Source organism: Schistocerca gregaria, chromosome 3 (genome assembly GCF_023897955.1).
Source record: "Schistocerca gregaria isolate iqSchGreg1 chromosome 3, iqSchGreg1.2, whole genome shotgun sequence".
Classification (NCBI taxonomy): Eukaryota; Metazoa; Arthropoda; class Insecta; order Orthoptera; family Acrididae; genus Schistocerca; species Schistocerca gregaria.
Genome location: NC_064922.1, coordinates 882,837,019 through 882,861,612, shown reverse-complemented (window position 1 = coordinate 882,861,612; position 24,594 = coordinate 882,837,019). Strand labels below are relative to the sequence as shown.

Genomic DNA, 24,594 nt, shown 5'->3' with positions numbered 1-24,594 from the left:
TCTTAACTTACCCTTGAGATCTCAAAAATTGTCAGGGAAACATGGTAAAACTAGTCTGGAAATCAGGGAAATATCGGGGAATTTCACTTGGGAAAAGTTGTGGCAACCCTGCAAATGGTTGTCAGTTTCATTGTGCTTATAACGAATATAAAAACTAAATTTGAAACTTTGCTCCGAAATAGAGTGAGTACTGCGGACGTAATTAATTCCACGACGGTCGCTTCTAGTACAGAATGGTGTGTGCACGATGAGGGGTCGCAGAGTACCAGCAGTACAGCAGTCGTGGAAGGCTCAGTTAGCAAATACACTCTTTATTCAGTAAGATGCTCGTACAGTGATCGATGGCGGCGACTCGATAGCAGGCGTTGCCGTCCGAGCAGCATGAGTGCCTCAGCACAGCACGGTGTGGTGCACGGACACTTGTAGGAGCCCTGGTTCAGCAGAGTTGCAGTGGCTGGTGTTGACCTAAAGAAGTGAACCTGACGTCAGGCGTCGGCAGGCAGAGGGCATGCATGTGCTGGCCAGCTGACTTGCTCCAGCAGTCGGTCATGAACACAGTGTGCTGGCACACAGACCCTAAAGACCACGAGACCAGTTGGAGACGTTCAGAGACCACATGAAGCCTCCTATGGCGTGGCACCCTCTTGATGGCTCTAGCTCAGAATCCCGTATCATCAGGTCTAGCAGCGGCTCGTCGACCAGCAGCTAGTGTATGAGTGGCTGGACATAGAAAAAGCTGATTGGTGCGCACAGTGTGTGGTCAGCTGGCGTGGGGTATGTCTCGACGTCGGTGGTACGCGGAGACAACATACCGCTAGGGTCTGAATGACGACTGTTTACAGTGGCTCTGCTCAACTTTGTTGTGACACGGCCTCCACCTTCAGTCATGTAGAGGACCCAGGCAGCGCATCTTGAGGAAATTTAGCTTGCCACCGTGGCGGACTGGAGTCTTAAACCATGCTGTTACATCACTATTCCAGCCCAAGTATCAGGACTGTACAGGCAACTAGCTTGCCTGCCTTACCACAGGTGGTGAAATTTGGACTGAGGAGTATTGTCACAACAGATGAGGCTTTTATTTTGCAAATTTTTTCATTCACAAAGATAAACAGTACAAACTTATTGCTAAAAAAATGGTTCAAATGGTTCTAAGCACTATGGGACTTAACATCTGAGGTCATCAGTCCCCTAGACTTACAACTACTTAAAGTTAACTAACTTAAGGACATTACACACATCAATGCACGCGACAGGATTCGAATCTGCGACCATAGCAGCAGCGTGGTTCCGGGCTGAAACGCCTAGAACCGCTCGGCCACAGCGGCCGGCAAACTTATTGCTGACATATGCATCATTGCTACAAATGTCAATGATGAAACAATGTAGCAAAAATATTGTTCAATGCTCGGCTCACACCCGCTCAGTATCTTACTTCAGTTAGTATGCGAGCAGAAATGATTCTAACTTGTTATTATGAACTGATTTTTATACACGAGGTGACGAAACTCATGGGGTATGGATATCTACATGTACAGATGGTGGTAGCAACCGTACACAAAGTAAAAAAAGACAGTGCATTGGCGGAGCGTCATTTGTACTCAGGTGATACACTTGAAAGGGTTTCCCACCTGAGTATGGCCGTACGTCGTGGATTAACAGACTTTGAACGCGGAATGGTAAGTGGGGCAAGACACATGGGGCACAACATTCCGGAAATCGTTAGGGAATTCAATAATCCGAGATCCACAGTGTCAAGGGTGTTTCGAGGATACCACATTTCAGTCATTACCTCTCAACATGACAATGCAGTGACCGATGGACTTCACTTAACGACCGACAGCAGCGGTGTTTGAATAGGACTGTCAGCGCTAACGGATAAGCAACACTGCGTGAAATAATCGCAGAAATCAATGTGGGACGTAGTACGAACGTATCCGTTAGGACAGTGTGGCGAAATTTGGCGTTACTGGGATATGGCAGCAGATGAACGACGCGGGTGTCTTTGATCACAGCACGACATCGCCTGCTGCGCCTACTCTGGTCATATCGGATGGACCCCAGATGACTGGAAAACCGTGACCTGGTTAGACGAGTTCCTATTTCAGTTGGTAAGAGAAGATGTAGGGTTCGAGTGGGCATAGACCTCCACGAAGCCATGGACCCACATTGTCAAGAAGGCACTGTGCAAGCTGGAGGTGGCTTCATGATTGTGTGGCCTGTGTTCACATGGAATGGACTGAGTCCTCTGGTCCAGCTGAGCCGGTCATTGACCGGGAATGGTTATGTTGGTTACTTGTAGACCATTTGCTGCCGTTCATGGACTTCATGTTACCAAACAACAATTGAATTTTTATGGATGACAATGCGCCATGTCACCAGGCGATAGTTGTTGGCAACTGATTTGAAGAACATTCTGGACATTTCGAGTGAATAATTTGGCAACCCCATAGAATATTAATGGGACATAAACGGGAGATCAGTTCGTGCACAAATTCCCGCAGCTGCAACACTTTCGATATTGCGGACGGCTATAGAAGCAGCGTGGCTCATTATTTCTGCAGGGGACTACCAACGATTTGTTGAATCCATACCACGTCGAATTGGTGTACTTCGCTGGTCAAAAGGTAGTTCAACAAGATATTAGGGGTATCCGAAGTCTTTGTCACCTAAGTGTATAAATCAGGAAAAATTTTGTTAAGAAAATGAATCGCAAAAGCGAACATGTAAGCATGTCAGGGGAAAGCTCTCACGATTGAGTGAATCGAAAGCCAAAGAGAATTTTTCGTTGGCCCACAGCGTGGAGAGCCTGCCTGGAAACATTTTTAAAATGTCTGTTTCGATTTCTGAAGAAATAGGAGAGCACAAACTTGTAACGAGCCTATGAGTGAACTGTTGTCATGCTATGAAAAGCTCGGCTGAAACATGTCTCTGAAAATATTCTACCTTCGTGCCAACCATTACTTCTTCACAATGGCTTGAACTGTTTTTCACAGCACATTTTGTGTTTGGTTTGTACCTAGTAGTCCATCCATTATACAGGGCTATTACAAATGATTGAAGCGATTTCATAAATTCACTGTAGCTCCATTCGTTGACATATGGTCACGACACACTACATTGACATATGGTCACGACACACTACAGATACGTAGAAAAACTCATAAAGTTTCGTTCGGCTGAAGCCGCACTTCAGGTTTCTGCCGCCAGAGCGCTCGAGAGCGCAGTGAGACAAAATGGCGACAGGAGCCGACAAAGCGTATGTCGGGCTTGAAATGCACTCACATCAGTCAGTCATAACAGTGCAACGACACTTCAGGACGAAGTTCAACAAAGATCCACCAACTGCTAACTCCATTCGGCGATGGTATGCGCAGTTTAAAGCTTCTGGATGCCTCTGCAAGGGGAAATCAACGGGTCGGCCTGCAGTGAGCGAAGAAACGGTTGAACGCGTGCGGGCAAGTTTCACGTGTAGCCCGCGGAAGTCGACGAATAAAGCAAGCAGGGAGCTAAACGTACCACAGCCGACGGTTTGGAAAATCTTACGGAAAAGACTCAAGGAGAAGTCTTACCGTTTACAATTGCTACAAGCCCTGACACCCTATGACAAAGTCAAACGCTTTGAATTTTCGGCGCGGTTGCAACAGCTCATGGAAGAGGATGCGTTCAGTGCGAAACTTGTTTTCAGTGATGAAGCAACATTTATTCTTAATGGTGAAGTGAACAGACACAGTGTGCGAATCTGGGCGGTAGAGAATCCTCACGCATTCGTGCAGCAAATTCGCAATTCACCAAAAGTTAACGTGTTTTGTGCAATCTTACAGGTTAAAGTTTACGGCCCCTTTTTCTTCTGCGAAAAAAACGTTACAGGACACGTGTATCTGGACATGCCGGAAAATTGGATCATGCCACAACTGGAGACCGACAGCGCCGACTTCATCTTTCAACAGGATGGTGCTCCACCGCACTTCCATCATGATGTTCGGCAATTCTTAAACAGGAGATTGGAAAACTGATGGATTGGTCGTGGTGGAGATCATGATCAGCAAATTCATGTCATGGCCTCCACGCTCTCCCGACTTAACCCCATGCGATTTCTTTCTGTGAGGTTGTGTGAAAGATTCAGTGTTTAAACCTCCTCTATCAAGAAACGTGCCAGAACTGCGCGCTCGCATCAACGATGCTTTCGAACTCATTGATGGGGACATGCTGCGCCGAGTGTGGGAGGAACTTGATTATCGGCTTGATGTCTGCCGAATCAATAAACGGGCACATATCGAACATTTGTGGACGCCTAAAAAAACTTTTTGAGTTTTTGTATGTGTGTGCAAAGCATTGAGAAAATATCTCAAATAATAAAGTTATTATAGAGCTGTGAAATCGCTTCAATCATTTGTAATAACCCTGTAGTTTTTGTACAACCTAAGGCAAACCAGCATTAACTAATATAATTTCAGTAATTTAAAACGATATGAGTGTTTCCGAAGATGGCAAATTCCTTCAATCATCAGGTCTCTCTTGTGTAACGAAGCCTCTTGCTTACCTGTAATATTTTTATGGTAGGTATCTGTACATATGAAATCTCACCTATGAGATTTAGTACTACAGACAGTGTTCGTGCTAGTACATCAGTTCTTTGGAATAATTGTGTTAAATGTTCTATTACTGACTTGTATGAGTAACTTACTGACCTACTTTGGCACTAGATTCAACATCAGTGTTATCGAAATGATCCATTTTCGTCTGATTACTATCTTTATCATAACATAAGTAATTTGGGAAATATGTTCCAAGTCCCTACGTCACTATGAAAATGAGAATTATCAAGTATTTTTAATCTTACTGACTGAAAGTGTGATTAATACTACGGTGATAAGCTTAAAAAATCTAGCTGTATCTGTCCACCTTTTTGATGTAGTACGTACAAAAATTCATATTGCACCCAAAAATCTTTCTAACTATAGTAATTAACTACAAGTGAAAGTCTTGATCAATCTACACGCTCAATGTTAAATTAGTTTTTAAAGAGCAGCTTGGTTGCAAGCAAGATGGAATAAAATCTGTAAGATATTTTTCCAGCTTGCATTCACCACAATTGACAGAAGTCGATCTCCTCTAGGCGCAAAAGTTCCATCACGTAGTTCTTCAAAATAGGTTTCGTTTGTAATCGATCTCCACACAAATGTTGCTTAGCAAGAAACAGAAGTCATCAATTAGAATTATAACAATAGAAATTAATTAAAAGTGTATTATGTCACTTTGTCCTGTCACTATTAAGCCAGTTTATAATTGATATCTTATTATATATAATTACCTATAATTAAATGAATGTAGCATAAAACATGAAGAATTAAAATAATCTAAAAAGTATTGAGTATGTAAATTATTGACTATTATTCACTGAACTGTGACCTGGAGGTAAGTGAGAATCTAATTTCTAAGAAAAAACTTTAGTATATGTCTTAGTGACAGGGTTGAATCCAATGAAAAATATCAAGTTGTACTTGGTACGGCTTCACCAGATTATTCATTAAATTATTTCAAGGCATCACAACAAGGCAGCAATGTTCCACTGTCGAACACTGTCGGTGCCTGTCTGTGTACAAGACATTAGTAAGTTGAATAATGGACGATAATTCCTTTTAAAATTCACGCTAAAGCCTCAAGGAATCACAGTTGAGCGTGAGTTTAAAACTTACATTTATTACTGCTTGGAATGTATCGATGTAGGGTAATATTCTTAATGAAATTCCTGACTTATCATTTACGTTGGTCTACTTGTTGGATGGGACTGTGTCGCCTGCAGGACAAGGTGCTTGGCTCACTGGGTTCGCTAACACAGGGCTGAATCATGGGCAGACTACTAGTGGAATAATGTTGGTAGCCTTTCATGCCAGTGGGTTACACGTTGGCAGTGACTTCTTGGATCTCTTTGTTGATTGCAAATGTTTTCTACAGTGTGAGGTGCATGCAAAGTAGGCTTCTTGGTGGCCTTCAGTATGATGACGTAATGGTTTACTGTGTCTACATCTACATCCATACTCCGCAAGCTGCCTGGCGGTGAGCGGCGGAGGGTACCTTTAGTAACTCTATCGGTTCTCCCTTCTACTCCAGCCTCGTATTGTTCGTGGAAAGAAAGATTTTCGGTATGCCTCTGTGTGGGCTCTAATCTCTCTGATTTTATCCTAGTGGGTTTCTTCGCGAGATATACGAAGGAGGGAGCAATATACTGCTTGACTCCTCGGTGAAGGTATGCTCTCGAAACTTCAACAAAAGCCCGTACCGAGCTACTGAGCGTGTCTCTTGCAGAGTCTTCCACTGGAGTTTATCTGTCATCTCCGTAGGCTAAATGATCCTGTAACGAAGGCGCTGCTCTCCATTGGGTCTTCTCTGTCTCTTCTATCTACCCTATCTGGTATGGATCCCACACCAGTGAGCAGTATTCAAGCAGTGGGCGAACAAGTGTACTGTAACCTAATTCCTTTGTTTTCAGACTGCATTTCCTTAGAATTGTTCCAATGAATCTCAGTCTGGCGTCTGTTTTACCGACTATTAATTTTATAAGGTCATTCCATTTTAAATCACTTCTAATGACCTCTCGCAGATAATTTATGGAATTAACTGCTTCCAGTTGCTGACCAGCGTATCTGTATCTAAATGATAAAGGATCTTTCTTTCTATGTATTCGCAGCACATTACAGTTGTCTACATTGACATTCAATTGCCATTCCCTGCACCATGTTTGAATTCACTGCAGATCCTCGTACATTTCAGTACAATAACTATTGGGCTCTCTATGATGGAAGTCTAGCTGTCAGTGGGCCAGAGCTTGAGTACTCTTGATGAGTGGAGCTGTGTTGCCTGCAGGACAACGTGTGCAGCCTGTTGGGTTCGCCAATTCAAGGATTCAACACTGTTGGCCTACCAGTGGAATATTGAAGCTGGTCCTTCTAGACAATAAAGCAGATGGTACAGATTTCTTGGATCTCTTTTGTTGGCCGAAGATGTTTTCTACAGGGTTAGGTGCATGGCACAGTACGATTCCTCATGCAGGCTTCAATCATGTGTGACCTAATGGTTTATTGTGTGGAGCTGTACATGACTGTGGCCCAGCTCGAGTACACTTGATGAGTGGAGCTGCATTACTGGCAGGACGAAGTGCACAGCCCATCGGGCTTGCTGATACAGTGATTTAACACAGGTGGTCTGTTGGTAGAATATTGAAGGTGACCATTCATGATAGTGGAGTAGATGTTGGTAGAGTTTTCTTGGATTTCTTTGTCAGTTGGAGATATTTTCTACAGGATTAGGTACGTAGTACAGTAGGCTTCCTGATACAGGCCTTCATCATGAGTGGCCTAATGCTTTACTGTGTGGACCTCTTCATCATGGAAACCCAGCTGAGAGAAGGGCAAAGTTTCAGTACGTTTGATGAGTGGAGTTGTGCTGCCTGCAGGACGAGGTTCACAGTCCATTGGGCTCGCCAATATAGGGCTTCAATATGAACAGCCTGCTGGTGGCCCTACACGACAGTAGATTAGATGTTGGTAGAAATTTCTTAGATATGTTTGTTGGCTGGAGTTGTTTTCTACAAGGTGAGGTGAACGACAGAATAGGCTTCCTGGTGCAGGCCTTCATCATGCGTGTCCTGCTGATGAATTTCTGTATGGGTTCCTCCGTTAATGGTGGCCCAGCTGTGAAGGGGACATGTCTCGGATCCACCTGTTGAGTGGAGCTGCGCCTTTCGGCAGGACGAGGTGCGCGGCACACTGGGCTCGCTGATGCAGGGCTTCATCACGCTCGGCCTGCTGGTGGAGTACTGCGTGGGGCCGTTCACGACGGCGGCGCAGCTGTCCATGGTGTCGGCGGCGACGCCCGTGCTCTTCCTGCTGGCCATGCTGGCCGCCGCCCCCGAGTCGCCGCTCTTCCTGCTGTCCCGCGGCCGCCGCGACCTCGCAGAGGAGGCGCTCATGCGGCTGCGTGGCCGGCCCGCCGCCGGTGTCAAGGCAGAGCTTCAGAAAATGGAGGTACGTCGCCCCTCTCACTGTCTCTTGCTTGTACCCACACAGTAGCGCACCTGTAGCGGTTAGACACACGAGACACAAACGGTGATAATCCTAGACGTACTTAATAGAACTACTTTGGTAACAAATGGACAGGCATTTTGTTGGCACGTTGTTTCGAGGACGTTGCAAAAGTTTCCACGGGAAGCCCTCAGACATCGTCCATATACACTCATGCTCAGAAATTAAGGATAATTGCAGAATGTGGTGCCACACAACATGGCACTTCACAATACAGGCGCTAATACCAAAGGCACATTTCGAATACACACGACACAGATCTGTAAGTCCACGGTATTAGTGGTAAATTGAGAAAACCACCCCGAAACACATGTGCTACAAAACTCCACTGTTTCCTGCGTATGTACTCCGACATCAATATGGAATATGATCACCACGAACACGTACACAGGCCGCACAACGGGTTGTCCTATTCTGGATCAGGTGGTCGAGCAGCTACTGGTGAATAGCCTCACATTCTTGCACCAGTGCCTGCCGGAGCTCCTGAATTGTAGGGGTTTGAAGACGTGCAGTGATACGTCGACCGAGAGCATCCCACATGTGCTCGATGGGGTTAAGGTATGGAGAACAGGCAGGCCACTCCATTCGCTTGATATCTTCTGTTTCAAGGTACTCCTCCACGATGGCAGCTCGGTGGGACCGCGTTCTCATCCATCAGGAGGAAGATGGGACACACTGCACCCCTGAAAAGGTTAACATACTGGTGCAAAATGTCATCCCGATACACCTCACCTGATACAGTTTTTCTGTCAAATACCTGCAGGGGGATACGTGAACCAACCATAATCCCACCCCATACCATCAAACCACGACCGCCATACAGGTCCCTTTGAAGGACATTACGGGGTTGGTATCTGGTTCCTGGTTCACGCCAGATGAAAACCCGGCGAGAATCACTGTTCAGACTATACCTGGACTCGTCCATGGACATAACCTGGGACCACTGTTCCAATGACCACGCACTGTGTTCTTGACACCAGGCTTTACGGGCTGTCCTATAACCAGGGGTAAGTGGACCTTTCAGGTCTCGGGGCAAATAAACCATGTCTGTTCAGTCGTTTTTAGACTGTGCGTCTGGAGACAACAGTCCGAGCAAGGCTAACTGCAGTATTCTGTGGCCCTCTATGGGCACTAATGGTGAGATATCGGTCTAGTTGTGGTGTACACTGTCGACGTCCCGTACTGTATCGCCTGGATACGTTTCCTATCTGATGGAATCGTTTCCATAATCTTGAGATCACACTTTCTGACACACGGAGGGCCCGTGCTACGACCTGCTGTGTTTGACCAGCCTCCAGTCGCCCTAGTATTCTACCCCTCATAACGTCATCAATGTGTGTTCTTTGAGCCATTTTCAACACACAGTCACCAGTAGTACGTCTGAAAATGTCTGCACACTTATTCGCTGCACCGTACTCTGACATGCACCAACACACGTCTGCGTATGTGGACTGCTGCCAGCGCCACCGTGCGACGACTGCAGGTCAAATGCACCAAATGGTCATATCCAGAGGTGATTTAAACCCGCAAACCGCCCACCAGAGCGTTGTTTCACCATGTATCAGCACTATTATTAATTTATGAGCGTGAGTGTAGTTCTGATCTCTCGTCATCATGTTTTTGAAGCCCTAAAAAAAAGACGTTAGTGGCCGTTGGTTTGCTTCGGACGAGGAGGTGCGCGCCAGGGTACGATCACGATTCTGTAGGCCTCTGCAAACATTTTTCCATGCAGGCGCTGACCATCCTATCACGTAGTGGGATAAATCTGTTAATTGTTACGGCGAATATTTTTGAAATAATAAACAGTTGCCTTACTTTCTCTTAATCTGTGTCCTTTTCATTTAACTGCCCCTAATACATTTTCAAGAAGAGCACCTACACTGTCGAAGATTGCAGCTAGACGTATCTTACCTTTCAAAGTAACTGTGAAGTATTGTGGGTCGTTGATCTGACTTCCAAGAATTCCACACCGCACACATTAAAATACCAAATCCATTGACGATCAGCATTATGTACCCACTTAGAATTTTCCGTGGCTCAGTAATGCATATTCTGACGGTTCGCTGCACTATGATTTATGAACGTGGATTCATCAGAGAAAATAACACTTCGCAAGGTATAGTGTCGGCATTCCCTAAGGATCAGCAACATGTCAACACACACAATGGCTGTGTGTTCCTTGTTTATTCCATGTCAATATCCGTGGCAGCCAACATCTTTGGTTTGTGCATTCAAAATGTTCAAATGTGTGTGAAATCTTATGGGTCTTAACTGCTAAGGTCATCAGTCTCTAAGCTTACACACTACTTAACCTAAATTATCAAAAGGACAAACACACACACCCATGCCCGAGGGAGGACTCGAACCTCCGCCGGGATCAGCCGCACAGTCGTTTGTGCATTCCAATCTACTTGTGTGCAGCAGAGTAAGGAAACACTCCACAAACTAACCGATAATGACTGCAAACACCGCTTCGAGCAAGCTTGTCACACCGTGTTACCAACAATTTTACATCTCGTCCATAGGTTATTTAGAGGGCGGACTTAGTTGTGTGTTCAGGATAATAGCCACTCATTTGAGCACCTCACATACACGAATATTGCGTCACCTGAACATCTATCGAAACACAGGAGGTCATGTACAACATGTTGCAGGCATACTCTAAAACTTTTAACATTTCTAGTTCCCTAATGAAAATTGGCAGTAATTGGATTTCTACAGAGTTGGTTTTCATACGTCAGCTTCATAATAGAAAAAAAGTTACATTTACAAAATTATTATTAGTTTCTGTAACTTTCTGGAACACCACTCCACAGAAAAAGTAACGTTTCTCGAGTTTACCGTAAATACACCTTTCACTTCTTATTTTATAAGTTACACAGAAGAACATGTTATCTGAAACACGCTGTGTGCAGGACGTTACAGAAACTATTCTATATTTTCAGAAGGGTAGTGTGGATGAAAACACAAAAAGTTTCCAGTACACATGAACTTAAGAATGCATATCTTCACTGCTCTGAAATACATCTCTTCAACTGCAAGATCTCCGCTATTAGATACGACCTACAGAATACAGTTAACAAATGAGAACACATTTATCAGTCACTGTGGGACAGCAAAGCTTCTAATGCAATGTACTTGCTATTAAAAACGTCCTGCAGTTCTAAGCCATCACTAAAGGAGGTGCTCAATATGGTGTCCATTCATCGTAAGTCATGCTTCCGTCCAACATGTTAGGAAATCACGCACTCGCTGAAAAACTCCTGGTTGGTCATGAATGCTCTGAGTGACACTGGCGATGAGTTCCTCTAATGTTTGTATACCACTAATGGGGCTCGGATACACCAAAGATTTCAAGTGTCCCCACAATCAGAAATACAAGGGATTAGGAACTAGGGGACCAGCTGCCCAATGTATGGAAATTACCCGACCAATGCACTGCTCATAAAATGTCTTTGCGAGATGTTCCCGGAACTCTGGAGAAAATGAGCTGATGCTCTACCATGCGTGAACTGCGTTCCAGCCGTTGTTTCAATGGCACTTCCTCTAGCATAGTAGGCAAATCGTTCGATAGGAACTAAAGATACTAGTTAACTTGTTCGGCATTATACACGGTGGTCCATTGATAGTGACCGGGCCAAATATCTCACGAAATAAGTCTCAAACGAAAAAACTACAAAGAACGAAACTTGTGTAGCTTTAAGGGGACACCAGATGGTGCTATGTTTGGCCCGCTAGATGGCGCTACCATAGGTCAAACGGATATCAACTGCGTTTTTTAAAATAGGAACCCCATTTTTTATATACATATTCGTGTAGTACGTAAATAAATATGAATGTTTTAGTTAGACCACTTTTTTCGCTTTGTGCTAGATGACGCTGTAATAGTCACAAACATATATCTCATAATTTTAGACGAACAGTTGGTAACAGGTAGGTTTTTAAAATTAAATGATGTCCGTCAACCTCATTGCATTTGGAAATACGTGTAACGACATTCCTCTCAACAGCGAGTAGTTCGCCTTCTGTAATGTTCCCACATACATTGACAATGCGCTGACGCATGTTGTCAGGCGTTGTCGGTGGATCACGATAGCAAATATGCTTCAACTTTCCCCACGGAAAGAAATCCGGGGACGTCAGATCCGGTGAACGTGCAGGCCATGGTATGATCCACCTGTTTTGAAATATGCTATTCAATACCGCTTCAACCGCACGTGAGCTATGTGCCGGACATCCATCATGTTGGAAGTATATGGCCATTCTGTCACGCAGTGAAACATCTTGTAGTAACATCGATAGAACATTACGTAGGAAATCAGCATACATTGCACCATTTAGATTTCCATCGATTAAATGGGGGCCAATTATCCTTCCTCCCATAATGCTGCACCATACATTAACCCGCCAAGGTCGCTGATGTTCCACTTGTCGCAGCTATCGTGGATTTTCCATGGCCCAATAATTCATATTATGCCGGTTTACGTTACAGGTGTTGGTGAATGACGCTTCGTCACTAAATAGGACGCGTGCAAAAACTCTGTCATCGCCCTGTAATTTGTCTTGTGCCCAGTGGCAGAACTGTGCACGACGTTCAAAGTCGTCGCCATGCAATTCCTGGTGCATAGAAATAAGGTACGGGTACAATCGATGTTGATGTAGCATTCTCCACACCGACGTTTTTGGTGATTCCCGATTCACGCGCAATATGTCTGCTACTGATGTGTGAATTAGACGCGACAGCAGCTAAAACACCTACTTGGGCGTCATCATTTGTTGCAGGTCGTGGTTGACGTTTCACATGTTGCTGAACACTCCCTGTTTCCTTAAATAACGTAACTATCCGGCGAACGGCCCGGACTCTCGGATGATGTCGTCCAGGATACCGAGCAGCATACATAGTACACGCCCGTTGGGCATTTTGAGGACAATAGCCATACGTCAGCACGATATCGACCTTTTCCGCAATTGCTAAACGGTCCATTTTAACACGGGTAATGTGTCACGAAGCAAATACCGTCCGCACTGGCGGAATGTTACGTGATACCACGTACTTATACGTTTGTGACTGCTACAGCGCCGTCTATCACAAAGCGAAAGAAGTGGTTCAAGTCAAACACTCATATTTCTTTACATACTACACGAATATGTAATAAAAAATTGGGGTTCTTATTTTTAAAAAAGCAGTTAATATCCGTTTGACCTATAGCAGCGCCACTTGGCGGGCCAACCATAGCGCCATCTGGTTTCGCCCTTCAGGCTAGACGAGTTTCGTTCTTTGTGGTTTTTTCGTATGATGCTTATCTCGTGAGATATTTGGTCCGGTCGCTATCAAGGTCCTATTAACCATGCGGAAGAACAGATGTTTCTCACAGTAGCGAAGGTGAACAAATCCTCACAGCTTTTAAGGGACGCATATGAGAGCCAATGTTTAGTAGAAATTTTTTTCTTGTTTTCGCCGATACTACCAGCTCTCAAAATACGGAATGTTTTCTTTTAACACCTTGTCTTCCACTCTGACTTTATGATTTTGTGTCTATTCGCTTTTTGGCGGTGCCGGCATGCAATGTGGACAGAAGCTGTGGCTGTTGCGCAGGCGTGCCTGTCGCCGCCGCAGAGCGAGGCTGGAGCTGGAGCTGGAAGCGGCGCCGGCACGTGGGCGCGGCGCTGGTGCAGCCGCGCGGCCGTGCGCGCCATCTTGCTGTCGCTGGCCATGGTCACCCTCCAGCAGCTCACCGGAATCAACGCCGTGCTCTTCTTCGGCACGCACCTGCTCAACATGGCCGCCAGCGACAGCCCCATCTCCAGCGCACAGGTGATTCCGCCCTCCACGAGTGATGTAAAGGCTGAGGAGTTAACAGGACCGTTGCTGCTCGTGTTATCTAACAGCGGAAAAATTACACTATCGGAGCACAAAAAATGCGAATATTATTCTGGTTATTTAAAATTTTCTGACTGAAAAGTGGGATTCCAACTGTCTCATTCTACGAGGGTAATCCCAAAAGTAAGGTCTCCTGAGGCGCTCAGTCTCGGCTTGGCAGCCGTTGAGAATGGAGCTCTGTTTAATCTGCTATTCACCTTAAAAGTTGCTTCATCGAGCCGGAGAATGCTTTCATAAAATTTGGGATAGGCTTCTTGTCGGATTGTGCACAACTTGCAGAATTACATAGATCTACATTAGATCCTCAAGTAAAGAAGGTGTATCGCATTTCGTCACACATGATAAACACACCCAAAACAACACATACAAAAGGATTACAACGAAATAAGGCACATTTTATACTCACCAATAGCCAAATGCTACTGGATTCTTTCGCACAAGACGCAGTTTGGCTTCACATATTCAGCTATTGTTATCACGGAAAATTAGAAGGGGGACAATACACTTAATATTGAATACACATTTATTGGTCACTCGTACATATAATAAAGAATGGCTGTTACAGATGTGGGCGCCAAAAGTTCACATAAGAACAACAATTCCAAAGAAGGAAGGTGCCAAAGATAGGTCACTCTGCCCCAGAGACGCCGCAAGCCCCCCCTCCCCCCCCCTCCCTCCAGTAGTGCAGAGCACGGTGGAGAGAAGGCTAGGTCAGCAGTGCTGGTGGTGCTGCAGCTCAGTAGCAACAATCGCTGCACTTGAAAGGTGACAGAATGCAGAGACGAATCGGCGAAAGGCAGGATGGCTGCATCAGGAGGAAGGTCATTGTTGAGGGGCCATGCTAATTTAAGTCTATTAACTGAGACTGTCTGTGGCCGTCAGTGGGGGTGGATGGCGAATGTGTTGGCACTGCAACGTAGCACATGGTGAGGGCCTGAACAGTGTGGCTGAAGGACTGCCCACACAGTGTCGTCCCACAGCATAATAGAGTCGCAAGTAGCTAGGTCCTTGTAGACAAACACAAGGGGGGGGGGGGGGGAGGCAGGGAGGTTGTAGAGAAGTGTGACATACATACGGACATGCTCGACCAGGGTGGGGAGATCATCAGATGTGGCGGAAGGTGTATCCCCCATGAACTCGGCAGGGAGAAGGAGAGGCTTGCTATACAGAACCTCGGCATGTGAGGCATTAAGACCTTCTTTATGAGTTGAGCGAATACCCAGCAGGACCCATGTGAGGGCCTGCAACCAGAGGCCTCTGTGTCACATTAGGGTGGGCTTGAGTGTGTGGTGCCGCCACTCAATGAGGCCATTCGACTGCAGGTGGTATGCCGTGGTATGAAACTTGGCGTCGCCGCAGAGTTCATAGCATTGTGTGAAGAGAGCAGACTCAAACTGATGTCCCTGGTCAGTGATGAGAGACGGGGGACAGCCAAAGCAAGCAACCTGAGCTGAGATGAAGGAACGGGCGACGATCTTGCCTGTGATGTCAGTAAGGGGGACAGCCTCGACCCAGCAATTCACACGGTCGATGATTGGTAAGATATATCTGTAGCCCTCACACAGGGGAAGAGGATCAATGACGTCGATATGGACGTGCTGGAAACGTCCGTTTGAGATGTCAAACTTGCCTGGAGGAGGTTTAGCGTACCTACCAACCTTGCTGCCCTGGCATGGAACGCACATGTGGCTCCAAGTGCGACAGTCGTGCTTTATGCGAGGCCAGACAAAGCACTCAATAACCAGCCGCATCGTGGCTTGTGTCTCAGGGTGAGCTAAGCTGTGCAAGGTGGTAAAAACCCTATGGCAAAGGTTGGCAGGAACCAGGGGGCAAAGTGTGCCCATAGAGGTGTCACAAGGGACAGGGATCGCCGAACCAGGTAGTATAGGGACTAGATAGAGAGCGATGAGCCATTGTCTGATTTTATCATCATCCGCTTGCAGTCAGGCGAGTTCCTCCAGATTCAGCAGTGTGGTTAGCACTCTAGATGCGGCAAAGGTAGTCTGCCACAACATTCTCTGCATTGCAGATATAGCATGCATCGGAAGAGTGCTATCACAGTCCATATGGTAGAAACGCCTGGGCGGTAGGTCCTTGGCTGGATTATGAATAGTGTTCATGAGTGACTTGTGATCGGTATAGATTGTGAAGGGTCACCCCTCGAGGTCACTACGAAAAAGTTTAATCGCCTCTTACACAGCAAGTAGCTCACAGTCAAATGCCGACCACTTGCACTGGCTCTTAGTCAGTTTCTTGGAAAAGAAGCTGAGGGGTTGGATGGAGTTGGTGGCGTGCTTCTGTAAAACGGCGCCCTCAGCTGAGTCACTGGCATCAGTTGTGATCGAGACAATGGGCCTCACGGTCAGGGTGGGCGAGTGTGACGGCTTTGGCGAGGGCAGTTTTAAGGTTATCAACAGCGTTAGGCATCGGTTGGGTCCACTCCACCTTCCATTTTCCATTAGTGCTCTTGCTGGAGAGAGTGTTGTTGATCGCCATTTGTACGGAGGCAGCTAGAGGAATATGGCGGCGGTAAAAGTTTGCCATACCCAGAAAACGACAAGCTGAGCATAATCCTCGGGGAGGGGAAATTTAAGTATGATTTCGACACGAGAACTCGTCTGTTGGAGGCCGTCGGCAGAGTCAGAATGGCCAGGGAAGGTAACGGATGTGGAACACAGTTCAGATTTATCATTGCTGATTACCACACCATTGGCAGCAATGGCCAAATGGACTGCATTGAGGTGAACTTGATGCTCGTTAGTGGAGGAAGAATAGATAAAGATATCGTCTAAGTAAGCATTTGAAAAAGGCACATGGAGCAAAATGGAATCAATGAACCACTGCCATGTCTGTGCAGCATTTTTCAGTCCATAATGCATGTAACAGTATTCAGATTGGCTGAAGGGTGTGATGATGGGCATCTTCATAACATCCAGTGGATGTATAGGGATCTGGTGGTACGCTTTGGAACAATCTAATTCGGAAAAAAAGGTAGAACCATGAAGCAACTGCATGAAATCTTGGATATGTGGAATGGGGCAGTTATCGATAATGGTGCGGGTGTTAAGGGACCTGTAGTCCCCACACATAGGTAATATGCCATCCTTTTTGGGAACAAGGTCAACAGATGAAGACCAGTTGCTGTTGGAGGGGCGGAGGACACCTGCAGCCAACAAATTCAGAATGATCTCCTTGGCGTGCAGAAGTTTACAAGTGTTAAGGCGCCTGGCTTTATAATGAACAGGTGAGCATTCGGTGGTGCGAATTTTATGGCAAGTGCCAATACTGATGGCTGATAATCACATAGGGAAGTCGGCATGAGAGGTCAATAAGGTACTCACAGACAATGCCGGTTCACTGATATTGATGAACTGGGATGATGTAGGCAAGATGTCAGCTGCAGTCAGCGACAGAAGGCATGATGTAGGAATGAAGTGGCATGAAGAATCAGAAGAGGTGCATGCACGTGCATTTTGGAGATGCATTCAGGACAATGTGAAAAAAAAACCCAGCAGGCAGTGGAATGTTCAACACTGGAGCAAGTTGATGAGAAGACGCTGTAGACACATCCACTGAACTGCCTTGCTGAGGGGTTGCAGATAAGCGATGTATGGTATGCCATGCAGGTGACAATTCGGCAGAGGCAGAGGCGATGTGGGTGCATAAGACATCATTCGGGGTGCAGAGTTCATTGATCTGGGAGTGCACATACAACAGATCAGAGAATCGTGTGGTTATGCACTCGACCAGAGAAGCACACGTGGAAAGTGTAGCCAAGGAGGTGGAGAGCAAAATGGTGCTGAACTTGGGTGTGTATGGAACTGTAGAGTCGGACATACGGCAGAGTGCAGCAGCCTGCAGGTCTGGTGAAAGTCCACAACGGTGTAGAAAATCCAACCCAATCACAGGTTCATCAATGTCGGCAGTGTGGAAGGTCCAAGAGAAGGTTTGAATCAGTGAGAGGTGAAGCGACATCTCGATGGAGCTGCAGACCGCAATGGGAGAACAGTTGGCTGCTGTAAAGGCGAGGGTGGGAGGGGGCGGGGGGGGGGGGGGGGCAGCACATTGACAGCATGCTTGGCCAGGCTAACGCTAATATCAGTGCTATTGTCGACGAGAAAGCGGATGCTGGTCGAGATATATGAGGCATAGAATCATCGAGTCACTGAAGCCGGTAGTGCAGCGTCGAAAGATAGGTACCGTGAAGGTATGTGGCAGGACGTGGCGCCTAAACATGCCTGCCAGTCTCGTTTGGGTAGGCGCAGGACACAACGCAGTTGTGGGCGGTGTTCCCATAAGTAGCATGGAATCAACACAGCGGGTAGACTGGTTGGTAGGCTGGTATGGTACAGACTTGCAGCTGACTTTGGCAGGGCCAATAGCCAATTGGGCCACTGCTCAGGCGAGGCCGGTGGCTGTTGGGAGTCCGCTGGCAGTACATCCTGTAGACCACTAGGTGGCAGCTCCTGACAGGCAGCTGCGGCGCTGAGGTGAGCACCCGCTTCTGCCTACATGGCGCTCAATAAGCAGTGATTAGGCTGTTGAATGTGAGAGGCAGGTGGTGAGAGGAGCTAGTCACTGATGAGGTCCATTTGGGGGTGGAGATGACTCACCAGGAAGACAAAATGGGCACTGTCATTGGAAATGCCTTGGATGGCCAGGAGGTGGTCCACTAAGGTGAACCAAGTTTTTGGGTTATCTTTTTGCAATGCAGGTAGTTTAGGGAACCTGACTCATAACACATGTAGAGGCAGCACCGGCAGATGGAGGTCAGTGCAGTCAGAGCAGAATGCCTCCAATGCCAGAAGTCCGGGTGGGGTGTTGGCTGCATACAACACATGATACAGAGGGAGGGGGTGTATAAGCTGGCAAGGTGTGTCCAATTGGGAAGCCTGATGAAGAACGCAATGCATGTGTAGTGGCCGATGCTGTTGCAACACTGGGCGGGTGGTAGTCATGGTGGAGCCACAGTGTGGCGGACCCAGTAACCAGCACGGGCAGAATGGCCGACACTGTGACGAAAGTGAGTGGAAGGCAGTCGTGGTGCAACGACGGTCGAGGCGACCAGCATCACCTAAATGGCATGTGGGGGGGGGGGGGGGGGGGGGGAGAGGGGTAGAGGTTGGGGTACTATGTAAATTAGAAAGTGCTATGTGCTACCCCGTGCATAGAAATGTTTCAATTCACAGTCCTGGAGTTTTGCTGGCACGTCAAGCCATCCCTAAAGTAATGATGTACATGAAAGATAAACCACAATGTCCTTAACTGGAAGGTCACCCACATTGTGGCTAGGCAGTGTGCACTGTCCACGTTGTGGCTGTTATTGTGCTGCCCAGTGGTGGAGGTCTTGAACTGGGTAAGATTAGGCAGCTGCAGGTGGGGCAGGGCATAAATAACTGTTCCCTTTTGACCAAGTTCTAAGGAAGTACACTTGTCCACTCATAGTCGCAAGTGGCATAGTTGATTGTGCCCATTACCCTTGCACCAAAAGACACTGGTAGATCCGTGTGGCGGAAACAATACAGTGTGGCACACGATGTTCGTGAATAGCAAAACAGACACAAATAAGTCTCAATGAGATGACGACAGTGACGGGGGTCAGCACTGTGGTTATTATGGAAGATTAATAGAGAGATACCATACTTAATATTGAATACACATTTATTGGTCACTCTTACATATAACAAAGAATGGCTGTTACAAATGTGTGTGCCAAAAGTTCACACAAGAACAAGTTAAAAGAAGGAAAGTGCCAAAGATAGTGCACTTCGCACCAGAGACACCACACAGTTATTATTTTCATTACAGAGAGCAGCTTACAGCAGTTAAACTTCATACAAAATGGCATGAAACCAAACATTTTAAGGGCAGCAAATAGTCACTGCAATTAGTTCTAGGTATATATGACTGAAACAATAGTATCAAAACAAATACCGTAGCATAGTGGTAAAGTTATTTTAAATATTTTATGTATCATTTTCATCATCATATTGACTTATTTATTTGCTCTTGTTTTTCTTCCTATCATTCTAGTTTCATTTGGAATCTACTGTGTCACCTATAACCTGTAAATGAGTTTCAACCGGGAGTGCTCATTGGTCACTATCGCGTCAGTTTGTGTAGCAAAAGTGAGATGTCGCAGTTCGCTTTTAGCGCTGAAACTGATTTTTTTCTGGCTAGAGTTTGCAAGTACAGGTCAGCTTAAATCACCATGAGCAAAGTGAACATCATTAATAGTTTCGCTGCCATTCTCTCTGATACATTGCACAGCAAGTGGTTGTGGTTAGGTTGGGACACAAGCATAAATGCGGGGATACAAAATACATTGCCTGCTGCAGTTCAATCATTGGTCATTTAAAATCAGCTGTTGATAGAGCAACTTGCATTCATGCCCATACCTAATGGCAGCAACTTCCAGCATCGCTCCATATTACACAAACAGCATTTCAGCATTTCTGAAGTTACCGCCATGTTTGCATGTCACCTTTAACTAAGTGGTAGTCAATGTTTCAACACTGTGGTGTCAAATGACTGATGTCAACTGTCTAGTAATTTTAAATGGACAACAGACATTCTACCTCAAAACTCACCTCACCATCTTTCTAAAAATGCCTGTCACGCAATGATTTCTTCATCTGTGAAAGGAAGAAGACATCACTAGGTGCCACACCAAGAAAATACAGCCACATGAGACAAAATTTGATGGCCTGAAGCAGCAACATGTGAGACTGTGTCCTAGGCAGAATGATGTGTGGCACTGTTGTGGAATAAACTGTACCTTGGACAGCTTCACTTGACACTTCATCTCGTCAACCTCCCATAACCACATCAGGAGGTTTTGGTAATTTGCTGCTGTTTTTGGTTAGCCCATTAAGAGTAGAATCTGTTATCATTGCACCATGTCAGCCCCAAAAAACACTCTGCTTCACTTTGCTTGATGATGTTTGGCTCTTCAGCTTTATTGGTGGTATTGAATTCAAAAGTTTCCATGGCTCAAGTGACACTCCAGCACTTGTCTATGGTGATTAGCCAGCTAAATAAATCACTGCAATTTAATGCCAGCTACATTTCCGCTGTTACCTTGTTTCTGCAGGTTTCCACTGTTACCTTGTTTCTGCAGGCTATTTGAATGGATGTGAGCAGTCAGAATCCAACAGGTGGTGGCTTTTTCCACAATTAAAATTCTCGTGCAAGATGTTGAAATTGGAGCAAAAAATTATTTTCACTTTCTTCACTGTTGCTTCAATTGTGATATGCCAGTCTTCAAGCATGAGGGTGTCAACCTCTCCTGCACCTCCTGGTTCTTCAGAGGTATGGTCAACCATTTTGTTTTTCATTATTCTGGGTTGTTTGATTACACTGGAAATGTCTGACCCATGTAAACACTGCATTCTTGCCTTACATTTCCACTAACTCAGCATGAATTGTTGCAGTGTTGTTCCACTTGACATGAAGAAATGTATTAGTGCATGATGTTCCACTATTTCAGTAGGCTTCACCATTTTGTTTTGGCTCCTCTTACAGCAGTGTGTTTCAGGTATTTCAGTCAGTACCAAGATTGCAAACATGTATTTGCAAACAAATAAAAACTTAACTATGTATATTTTTTGAAGGGATAATTAAAACTTCAAGACTACTAACTGAATGTTACTATTTTAATATACTGGCACATCCTACATTATACATAATAACATATAGCAAGCATCTTCCATACAACACACTGAATGCAAATAGTCACTTTAGCTACTGCCTGTGTTGACAAAATGACTGGGGGAGGGGGGAGTCAGCTGGACAGACATGATGCAGTTTGCAAGGAGTGTCAGCTCTCACTGACCGGTCACACTGTGTGCTGTTCCAGGGGAATGCCATCATGGGCTTCGTGATGTTGCTGGCATCGTTCGCCACTCCAGCACTGGCCGACCGTGTGGGCCGCAAGGTGCTGCTCGCTGTCTCCGCCTTTGGCATGGCGTTCTCAGAGGTAAGGCATTCTGCCTGACTCCTTCATGTTTTACATTTCTTTACAGATTACACCTAGCTGTATCCAAAAGCTTGGAATGTGATATGGTTTATGAACAACTACCAGACCACCACACACACAAACGCACATATACATGTAACAGAATATTACACTCAGCACCAAATACCAGTACGCCTGCATTTTTCAAATAATATAATCTGGTCTCTCAGTAGGGATTCAGTTTAACAATCACAGTTTTTAAAAATGTTATTTCTTTTGTGCAAATATTTTCTGAATCAAAAGTATCTGCTGAAGCCGATTCAGTAAACCACAAAATATTACTGGAGAAACTGTGATAATGCACTCTTCAAGCTTGGAAGACTTCCTCAATGAATCATACTTTAGTAATAGTAAACAAATCATAAATTACAAAAATGAAATGTTGAATTTCCTCAGTGTTATTCAGGAGGTTGCCCAAGGATCAGTGTTTCGATCACTGTTATTTATAATATTTGTAGATGACTTGCTCAGTAACAAACCTCGGAAGTCTGCACTTTACGCAGTTGACATAACATTCATAATTTCTGGAAAAGATATGAACAAACTGAAACTACAGAACAAAGAGTACATTAAATTTTCAAATATGTAGATTAAAACTAATGACTTATCTGTCAATTATAAGAAGATTGTCATCATTATTTTCAGTTTATCCAAAGTTGATGCATATGTGGCCATATATTTTCTTTACCATTGAACCATTTAAAATTTCTTGGTTGAATGACTTTCCACAATGAATGCTCAAACTTGTTTCTGATCTTCTGATTGTTTCTTGAATAAAACAATAACAACAATCAACAAACACTACTTTTAACATGAGCTAACATATTTCTCTTCAAATAAGCAGTTGATACGAGTACTTCTATCTTATCATCCATGTATTAACAACTAGCATTTTTGACAAAGTTACAGCATGACTACTTCCATATCAGCCAACCAAATTAGTCCTTTTTTCCACAGCAAACCTTTTTTATATTATTGTTACGCAGTGTTTAGATGTTGGCACTCTTACACAGTGGTGTGTTGCACTCACAAGAGAATCTATTGTTGCACCCAGCAGGCATTTCTTCTCTGTGTGCACTTTTACATTGCTGTGACCTCTGTCCCATGCTGAAGACAGGCATTGTCTCCAAATACATTGTTTCATATGCATATAAAAACGTGACAAAATCTGAGCATTACATTTATCCTCTTTCCGCTTCAAGCATTATGTGATGAGAAGAACAATGTACAGATACTCCCCTGGAGTGGTGTGTATCATTACATTTCTTAGTATAGGCCCACCTGGATTCATAAATTGGAACACTCATACAGAATATTCATTCAAAAAGTTGTCACATTATTTTTATCTCTTGAATAAATTATCTATTTGTTCCCGAAAAGCTATTGCTGACTTCATTTTATGTTTTCTTCCATTGCCACCGATGAAATGTAATTCTTTTGAAGGATAATTCTTTGGGGATCAAAAATTTTAATATGGTAGAAGAAGACCATTAGGTGCAAGCATGGAATTTCCAACACTAAAATATTTTGTAGGCCTTATTCTAATCAGTTAAATATACCAGCTGTCCCATATTTCTTCATATACAACATAATAATTTGCACATAGGAGAAAACTATAGTAGATTTAACCTAAGGCATAAAACTCATCCCACATTCAAAATAGGTATACCTGCAACTAGACTTTAGAAACTACAGTTTAGTTTTGAATATCTAGGTATAAAGCTTTTTAATTCATAACCTTTATGGGTACCTAATTCCCCACTCCATGGCATCAGAAATAAAGTCCAAAATAATTAATTCGTAAGACTGTTTGTACTTTCATTGAAAAAATTATGTATTTTTATCACATAGTGTTTTATGACAAAAAAAAGTAAACCTTCCAAAGGTACTATCAGATCTCAATGTAACTTCATACACTTACACACCATTGGTAGGTAAGTAAATTATTGGACTAATTTTAATACCACCTTTGCAACATTATGTCTCTCTCTCACTCAACATATCACAAATCAGTGTCAAAAAGTTCCATTACTCATCTCTCAACTCCACTCTCCTCCGTCCAACTGTTTGAATTCACTTTTTGCTATATTCCACAATGATAATTACCAGCAAGTAATTCTTAGCATCTTTTATTGTAGCTTAGCTTCATTCTTCTTGTACATTGTCCTCCAACCAGTACAACAGACGCCGCTGCTCATCCCATCACTCCACTGGCATTCAACAGACTCCATGCCTTGTTTCTCTGATTTTTACATTTGTATTGTTTTCTCTGGACATAGTACATAAATTAGATAATATACACATATACGGAATTTTCACTCGTATAAAATTTACATGTTTCTGCTAACATAGGTAATATTAATTAAAAATAAAGAAAAAAAATGTGTAAAGAAAAATTACATCTCACTATCCCCCTTCTTTCTGTTCTCAAAAACATTTGGGAAAATAGCTTATAAGCAAATATTGATGCTTCTTATGTTCAGAATATCCTTTTAACAACATTTCAGATTCACTTCCTTCAAGACTTCTCTACTAAGAAGCCAAAATATGATCTCAAGTACTCAGCTTTAGTTGATAAAAACAAGAAAAATTACTCTGTTTTCACTTTATATGAT

General features: G+C 44.5%; 1 protein-coding gene across 1 annotated transcript in view; it reads left to right on the top strand.

The window, feature by feature from the left end:
• Positions 1 to 24,594, top strand: part of LOC126355044 (facilitated trehalose transporter Tret1-like) — a 134,200-nt gene that overhangs the window by 99,470 nt on the left and 10,136 nt on the right. Inside the window, exons 4-6 of the mRNA XM_050005197.1 lie at positions 7,749 to 8,024; positions 13,678 to 13,896; positions 21,821 to 21,940. Of these exons, the coding sequence (XP_049861154.1) occupies positions 7,749 to 8,024; positions 13,678 to 13,896; positions 21,821 to 21,940 (615 nt within the window). The remainder of the gene's footprint in view (positions 1 to 7,748; positions 8,025 to 13,677; positions 13,897 to 21,820; positions 21,941 to 24,594) is intronic.